General features: G+C 50.0%; 1 protein-coding gene across 4 annotated transcripts in view; it reads left to right on the top strand.

Annotated features, from left to right (window-relative positions):
• TMEM268 (transmembrane protein 268) overlaps positions 1 to 4242 on the top strand; it is a 15735-nt gene extending 11493 nt beyond the window's left edge. For 3 of the 4 annotated variants that reach the window (XM_015645212.3, XM_015645211.3, XM_015645208.3), the window contains exons 6-9: positions 586 to 696; positions 2074 to 2151; positions 3002 to 3187; positions 3923 to 4242. In XM_015645212.3, coding sequence (XP_015500698.1) covers positions 586 to 696; positions 2074 to 2151; positions 3002 to 3187; positions 3923 to 4096 — 549 coding nt within the window. In that variant the 3' untranslated portion in view covers positions 4097 to 4242. The remainder of the gene's footprint in view (positions 1 to 585; positions 697 to 2073; positions 2152 to 3001; positions 3188 to 3922) is intronic. The other variant, XM_015645213.3, reaches the window with a different exon arrangement.
• The last annotated feature ends 4608 nt before the right edge of the window (positions 4243 to 8850 follow it).

Raw genomic sequence — 8850 nt, 5'->3', positions numbered from 1 at the left:
CAGCCCCAGCTGCTCTGGGCACCCTGTGCCAGGGCCTGCCCACCCTGCCAGGGAACAATTCCTGCCCAATATCCCATCCAGCCCTGCCCTCTGGCACTGGGAGCCATTCCCTGGGTCCTGTCCCTCCATCCCTTGTCCCAAATCTCTCTCCAGCTCTCTTGAAGCTTCTTGGAGCACTGAGAAGCCAAAACAAGGCCACCCTGCAGACCAACCCTTGCAGAGTGTGGTTTGTGCTCCCACAGCAGCTCTGGCTCCTGTCCTGCTCCTGATGATTTCTCCTTGCATCCTCTGCTGCCTCTGGCATCACTGGCACTTTTTATTTGGCTGAAGAATAATATTGGAAAGTCTTGATTCAAAATCCAGAGGGGGATTCAGAGCAAATAATTTTTCCAAGAGGAAGGCAGACAAATGTGGGGGTTCACAGAGGTTCAGGAAAGGAGGCAGCTGGGGATGGAAGGGAGAACATGACCCTGGAAATCAATTCCACTGTTTTCTTTTCAGAACTGCAGTATTTGGGATTATCCAGCTGCAGTTTGTAGACTTCTGCCATGGATTGTGTTATTTTTCCCTTTCATTCTTTAACAGCTAAACGTGAACACAGATGTGAGGCTGGCAGCTGTCAATGAAATCTTTATCGAACACAACATAATCCTGGGGATTACAAATGTCCTTGATGGGCCACACAACGTCCTACAAGTATCCTTTCTGCTGGGAATTGGTCAGATCCCTCCTGGATAAATGCCTCCTGCTGGAGGTGTTTATAGATGTTGTGATCCAGAGGCTGGGATTCCTGGGATCTGCTTTGTCTCCTCTGGGATGGTGTGAGGAATTGGGAAGCTTTTGTTTCTCCTGTAAGTGGGGATTGAGGTATGCCCAAAGGTGGTTGGAAATAATCAGTCTAGAGGATTGAAGTGGGATTCCTTAGGGCAGACAATTATCACTAAAAATGTGTTATGTGATAATGATGATTCTGCCTATAGGCAGAGTGATAGCAAAGTTCTTATGGAAAACAAACAAACAAACAAACAAACAACCCAAAAATTGCTAAAAAAACAAAAGGGAGAAAACCAAACAGTCCCCCAAAAACTCTAACATGGAGAAAACCAAAATCCCCAACCCTGGGCTCATTTGCTGCTTTTCAGAGATGATTTTTCTGGACTAGAGAGGGATTCAGGGGAATGAAGAGAGTTTTAAGGCTCCGTGATGGTGTTAAAGGAAGGTGAGAGAGACACAGAGAGAGACTGGAAATACAAATGGAGAGGGAAACCAGGGTGAAGGGGGCAGGGAACAACTGCAGGAGGGCAAAGTCATTCAGGAGGAGGAGGAGACCCTTAAAAACCTGAATTCCACATTTATAAACCTCCATTCCACTTTTATTCAAGCCAGCATAGTCCATTAAAGGACTAATCCAGGGAGCCTTCACCTCGACCTATGTGTCCCAAAACTGCAAAGAGCAGCAAATAACCCAAGGATTTACAATGTCTCTGTCTGCTCCAGTGTCAGATCCATTTTAACAATGCATTTTCCATTTTCCCGGATCCCTGTGCTGCTGGCAGCTGCAGCAGATGCACAAGGACAGAGCTCTGGCTGCCCCAGAGCTGGCAGGAATCACATCCCCAACACGCTGCTCTGGTAAAACTCTCCTCAACAGTGTCCTCAGAGCAGCACTGAGTGTGGCCAATTTTGTAGAAAATAAATGGAGTGAATCCCTAGAAACCAAGGCAGGACAGCAGGAAGGGGTTTAGGGCAGCTGGGTCACTGTGTCCCCCAGTTTATCTGGTGTAGGGTCACTGTGATGAGCCATGGGCAATGACCCTGGGTCATCCCAGGCTGCAGGACGTGAGGAGCAGGACTGGCTGCTCTCTGCTTCCCCATTAGCTTGGAGTTTTGTCTTAGCCCAAACCCTCCTGGCTCAAAGCCAGCCCTGGGCTGTGTTATTTGGGTCCTGGCTGCCCTGAGCACCCTGAAGGCATCCCCTGCCTCAGCTCTGCTCCCTGGGAGCCCCATCCCAGCATCCACATGGATGGGAGGGGCAGGCACGGAGAGATCCCTTCCTTAACCTGCCCCTTCCAGCTGTGGTTTGTGCACTTCAGCCCCGAGCGCTGCCTCCAGGCCCTGTCAGCCCACATCACTCACCTGCAGGGGACACAGGTAAGGGACAGTGGGGACAGCCTGGGGACACGGGCAGGTCCTGCCCTAAAGCCTGGATTTGCTGGGATGGAGGTGGGCAGTGACAAATGAGTGTTTGAGTGCCCTGCTGAGGTTCCCCTGCTGTGCACTGCGAGCTGGGCAGACTGGGAGGTGAATAAAGTGCACCTGTCCATGGCCAGTTCAGCAGGAATTTATCCAGACCCTGTGGAATGTGCGTGTCTGGATAATTAACTGTACAGCTTTAATGATGGAAAGTCATCAGGAATGAAAGGAAAATTTTGGAAGCACGTGGCACACCTTGAAACAGCTTCCACCTTGAGCTGTCCTCCTGGAATAAGTGGGATAGCCTGGAGGAGCAGGAATTGCTGGATTGAGTTAATTACATAGAAATTTTGTCCTCTTGGCCTTCAGAAAATGTTGAAAATATCCACTGAACTGCCTTTGTGGGGTGAGAGCTGAGAGTCCTCTGAAATCTCCAGGCTGCTCATCTCCCTGAAAGCTGCAGCTCAGGGATGGACAGCAGCTCCACCATTCTCACACAGGGGATGGGATAATGGAGTTTTTAAAGACAGGATTCTCCATGCCAGGCTGAGGACACTGCCAGGCCATGGGATGGACACCCAGCTCCAAGTGCTGGGCACAGTTCTTGGCATGGGAAATCCCAGGGGTGGGAAACGTGCAGGAGGAAATTGTGCCTTTTAAACTCTGTCCTCAGGGCAGCACTGCTGCCTGGGATGGGAAATCCTGGGAATAAAAACCATGCAGGAGGAAGTGGTGCCCTGTAAAGGCTGTGCTCAGGACACCACTGCTGCCTGCCCTTGGAGAGCCCCAAAATCTCCTTCTCTTCCAGGCAGGCTTGAGGCACAGGCTGGACAAGCTCTGTGTGGCCATGGATGTGGCAGTTCAGCCCGAGCTGGGGATGGAGGAGGAGGCTCCATGTGAAGAATCCCCTCTTTTATCCAGCAGGGTGACCCTGAATAAAAATCCCGTGACCTGCAATGAGCTCCTGCACCTCATCCCAGAGGGCCCACCCGAGGTGAGGAGAAATATCCCCCCAAGGCATCTCAGCTCCAAAACTCATCCCAGACATGGGGGACACCACCTTTTTCTCCAGCAGAAGCACCTGGAAGTCCACACACACCTTCTCCAACATTGGTGCTGCCGAGCTGTCAAAGCTGTCTGAGCAGCTGGGGATAATCCTTGAGGAATTAATGGATTGGGCTCTCCTTGGTGATCCCAAGGGTGCTGTTTGGAAGAAAACCTCTCCCCAGGGACCTGGTGCTCCTGCCCAGGCTGGGGCTGAGCCATGGATGAGCCCAGCCTTTGTCTCCTCCATGGAAAGAGCCTTCAAAGACTTGTGTCACGCTGAGCAACAAATGTGTCCTGATTCCTGCTCAGCACGGAGCTACCAAAGGGGTGATTTTGATTTATTTTACCATTTTCCTGTCACTAAGGGAATTCAGTGGAGGTGACATCCCTGCAGATTGAGGCTCTCTGGCTGTCCACAGGCAAAAACAAGCCTGAGGAGGCAGGGACAGAGTGGGCAGGTCCCCAGGGCCACCCGTGGGCCAGCGGTCATTTGGCGTCACTCTCCTGTGGGGACACTGTGCTGGCCACAAGGGGATCTGGGCCACTTATCTGTGCCATTGGCTGCTGTCCTGCTCCTGACAGAGTAGGACAGTCCTTGAAGCAGGGAGAAAATGGTGTTTGATGTGTGCTCTGCTCTGCCCACAGCGGTGCCCTGCTCTGACTCCTCTCTTGTTCCCTCCAGGCCATGGCCCAGCAGCTCCTGGTGATTTTCAGTGGATGCTACGTCCGGCTCCTGGTGACAGGCCGGCTCCCTCGGGCCGGGCCAGGGACACACCTGGGCCACAGCAGTGTCCCCTGCCTCTGCCAGTTCATCCAGACCACCGTGCTCCACACCCACCACAGCTGGGGCAGGTGACCAGAGGGGGCAGGAAAACACCCAAATAGAGCTGTCCCCACACTCACCGGTGTGGAGAAGCTGTGGGGCAGAGAAGGGAGCTGAAATTCCTTGTCCTGAATGGATGAGTGGAAATAGGACTCCAATAAAACATGCAAGAAAGCTGCTGACCCTGGAGAGTTCCTGCCCACCAGTTCCCTCCCCTGTTCAGGATCCAGCTGTTGCTTTAAGTGATAGGTGAAATTCCAGACAATTCTGTGCACACAATTCCCCTCCCTCCCCTCCCACACATCTCACAGGGGCAGTGGGTGGTTTTGGGCTGTGGGGATGTTCCTGACCCCATGAACACTTACCCAGGTGGTTTTGGGCTGTGGGGATGTCCCTGCTCCTCTGAGGTTTGGTTTGCCCAGACTCCACACCCGGTGTGTGGGTGTTCTCCTCTCGGGTGTGCAGACACGTCCCTCTAGATGGTGCTAAGATAAAGAGAAAAGATGGGTGGTGAGAGGCCTGGGAGGAGAGGCTGCCCTGCAGAGCACTGCCCGAGGTCTCCTGGCCTTGGAGATCATCTCCTTCTCCTTTTTCAACCACTCCTGCAGGTGCTCCTTGTGTCTATTGGCAGCAAACACATCCCAGATTCTTCTTCTGCTTCCAATTTCCCTTGTGTGAGACTCCACAAATCCATCATGACTTTAACCAGTGCATCTGCTCCTATCCATGAACAAGACCAGACAAGTGGGTTTTTAATGGCAAAAATCTGTCCTGGCTGTTTTTCCCACTTCAACCATCTTTTACTGAGCAGTGCAGCTCATCAGCTGAGTCCTCCTCTATCTCATGCATCATTAACCAGAATCTTAACCAAATTCAAGCACAGATAATGGATGATTTATTGATGTGGGCAATCAAGAGAGAATCCAGCCTGGCTGCCAGAGAACAGCAAGGATCGTTGAGGATTAGTGTGAAGGGAAGTCTTTTAGATCCACGGCTGAGCAGATTTCACTTTGGAGTCCCACACGGGCAGTAAATGAGCTGTTGAAAGAGAACTGCTGTTAGAAGAGACTTTTAAAAGGAAATAGCCCCTTTCAGGTCTGGCTTTTTTCCCATTAAGTATAAAAAGGGGGAGAGCAGCTCTGTGAAGCTGAGAAGCTGGAGAACTGAGCACGGGGAGATGGTTTTCTCCACCCTGCTGGCACCAGGGCACAGCCTGTGGTGGAAGCTCCTTGGCACCAGGTTTTGCAGGCTCCAGCTGCCCTCCAGGTGTGTGACCCCAGCCCAGCTCCAGGTGGGTTTTGGTGTCAGCCCTGTTGTGTGCACTCAGCCCCAGCAGCTGCCTCGCTGTCCCAGACAGAGGCTGTGACATGTTTTAATTACTCCCCCATCTAGATTGGTTTTCCGGGCTTTGTCCTTGGTTTCTACTGATACACTGAAGAAAGATTCCTTTTGCCAAGTTTTCTTTCCAAGAATGGCTCAGCTCCATTTGTGATGAACCCATAAACTGGATTAAGAGCTCAGGGACAGATTTTCTAGCTTTGAAACCCATAATCTGGGCTGGGTTTTCAGAACAGCTCAGTCTCCTTGTAAGCACCAAATTACAGCCAGAAGTGCTCAGCACTTTGTGGCTTGTGTTGGGTTGCTCGAGGCTGTGGTTTCTGTGGAGCAGCACCCAGAGCTCCAGGATTTTGGAAAAAGCAGGGCAGTTCTCCCAGTGCTGACGTGAAACCAGAATTTTATTGACAAAGAGACACCCCAGCCTCTTGATTCTACTTTAGATGTGTAAAAATCTCTAAAAAATTAGTTGTCACATTAATCCATGGGCTGCAACAACCTATCACCCACTTCAATTCCTACTGCCCACAAGCACAGAATGTTACATCTTAACATTTATCACTAAATCCTCGTGCCACTCTCAGATGGCATTTACCCTGATATCTTCATTTCCAGGTGTTTTATTTCTCATTCTGATTTTCTGAAAGTCTTTTTTGCCACTCTTCTGGTTCCTCCTAACACTTTCTATTTTTCTGAATGGGGAGGTTTTGCTACTGAGCCTTTCTTTTCTCTTACAAGCTGCCCACTCTTCTGCTTCTTTCTGATTTCTTTCTGGTTTCAGGTTTCAGTCTGTTCGTGTTATGAACAGAAACTAAAACTGACTGTTCACATGATCTGAAACAATTTAAAAGCCCAAATTTGCCTTGTCTGTAAAAGCTGTGGTTGTGTTTTTCGTGTGGCGTGGGCACCAGTGCAACCACACCAGTACAAACCAGTGGCCAGGCTGGGATGTGGGACAGCGAAACACCCTGTGGTTCAGGCTGTTCAGTTTAAATAGTTATTAATTCATGAAATTGTGTTTAATTCCTCCTCCTCACCTCAGTGAAACCATTGCTTTGGGATTAGTTTGGGATGTTAATCGGGGATTGGGGAAATTTTAAGGTTTGAGCTGTGCCTTGCTGAGCCCAGCACGTCTGGAGCCACAGGGAAATCTGTGCTAAAGGATTTATTAGGGGCAGGATGGGCTGTGCATGGCTGTGCTGCTTTTAATTCAGGTAAAAAACTTCTCCTGACTATTAAAAAGTGAATATTGCCTGGTGTACCCCATGCTTTGGGCATAGCTCGAGGATTGATGCATCAGCTCCAGGGTGTGTTTTACTTAAAGCTCTTCCCTGTGGTGGGAGATTTCTAGAAAGCCTCAAAAATCATTTATTGAAGAAGAAAATAACCCAGTAGATTTCATACTCCTGGGGAATTTTTCACTAGGTGGAATTTAGGTGAAAAACTGAAGGAGAAGTTGTAGGACTTGGTGGTTTCCATTCAGATTTTTTTCCTTGAAAAGGAGCAAAAGGTTGGTCCTCAGCCAGGACAGTGTTTATACCCTGTTAGAGACACAAATAAATGTGATTAACTCTGGGGGAACTACATCATCATGGAGCAGCCACTGCTGCTGTGGTCTGTCAGCCTTGGGAGCAAATTAAATCAGAACTCTTGCTGCTAACTTAGGTGGGGCTGAGGGTTTTAAGGCAGGCCAGGGATTTAGCTGTTAATATTAATGGAACATTTATAGAGAAATTTGGGTGGCCTCGGGCCAGGCTGTTGGCTGCACACACCTGAGGTGACTTTTACTCCTGCTGGTTTTAAGTCTCTGGCATCAGCTGCCCTGGGTTTAATATGGTTAGCCTGGATTTACAGCATTGTAAGTGGGCCTGAAATCAAGTTTGCTGTGCCTATTAGTGGGTGAAATTGATGTCTTTGCAGAGAGCCCAGCCAGCCAAAACTTCTGCAATGCTGAACTCTCAGCGTGGGGTTTCAGAAGCACCCGACAGATTTGCAGGGGGACTCGTGGTGTGGGTTGTGAAGCCTGGAAAATCCCAGACCTGTTTGGGATGTTTCCTGGTGCAAACTGATTTCCTCAGCCTGAGCACAGGCAGGGGCAGGTCACAGAATGAGAACAGTCTGAGGTGGAAGGGTCTCCAGAAGCAGGGATTGTGGGGTAGGAGCTTTGCAGGAGCTGGCTCTGGAAGGGACAGGGGATATCTCCCCCTGTGTCCTGGGCAGCTGGGGAGGCACAGGTCAGTGCAGGACCCCAGGGCCATCCTGCCATCCCCCTGCAGCCAGGGAGCCTCCTGAGACCTTGGCAATCCTCACTCTCCCTGGGACATCTAAGCAGGAACAAGTTGAGTGCTCAGGGTAGGGCAGGAGGCACCAGCTCTGCTCCAGCCTCTGCTCTCCATTCCTCATTTTTCCACCTCCTGCTCAGCCAAGGAATTTTCCTCCCATTTCAGGGACTGCCCTTTGTGCTGTCTGTGCCCCACAGAGCAGCTGGTGTGGAGGATGCTGCTGGCTGCATCCCTGTGGAGATGTTTCCTTGGTTGCCAGCTGGCAGCACCTTTGTTCACTCTATGTGGGAAAAGTGAAACAAATCCTCTGAGCAGCCCCTGTTGTGGGAATAGCCAGGCCTTTGGGAAAAAGCTGGAATTTGGTGACTCCCTTGTAGACATTGGCCTGATATTTATATATATATTATATAAAATATATTGTGAGGAAAGGTTGGGAGGGCTGGGGGTGTTCCAGAGAGAGCTCAGAGCTCCTTCCAGGGCCTGAAGGGGCTCCAGGAGAGCTGGAGAGGGGACAAGGGATGGAGGGACAGGACACAGGGAATGGCTCCCAGTGGCAGAGGGCAGGGCTGGATGGGATCTTGGGCAGGGATTGTTCCCTGGCAGGGTGGGCAGGCCCTGGCACAGGGTGCCCAGAGCAGCTGGGGCTGCCCCTGGATCCCTGGCAGTGCCCAAGGCCAGGCTGGACAGGGCTGGGAGCTCCTGGGATGGTGGGAGGTGTCCCTGGGGTGGGATGAGATGAGATTTAAATTCCCTTCCTAAACCTGTGAGTCTGATTTAGCTCCACAACACTCCTTGGAATAAGATTCTAGGATTATATTTGTATAGAATTACACATTATATTTTTAATGTAATATACAAACTATTACATATTTTCTTCCCTATGCTTGGCACTAGTTTTTTGATTATATTTCCTGCCACCATCCTTCTCCCTGTGCACCCCTGGCCCATTTTAGCACCCAGAGATGCCCATTCCATCACAGCAAGACACTGGGAACCAAAGAAGCTTGGAGCAGTGTTATAAATACAAACTATAATATTGGCTTTTCACAAAATATTGAAATGAACATCATATCTATCTATCTATCTATCTATATATCTATATCTATATCTATATTTATATCTATATACACACATATTGGTAAAGTGGTTTTGCTATAGTTTTTATTTACT

This window comes from Parus major, chromosome 17, assembly GCF_001522545.3.
Source record: "Parus major isolate Abel chromosome 17, Parus_major1.1, whole genome shotgun sequence".
In the NCBI taxonomy this organism is placed as follows: Eukaryota; Metazoa; Chordata; class Aves; order Passeriformes; family Paridae; genus Parus; species Parus major.
Note: the sequence above shows the minus strand (reverse complement) of the source record. Positions and strands in the feature narration are given on the sequence as shown.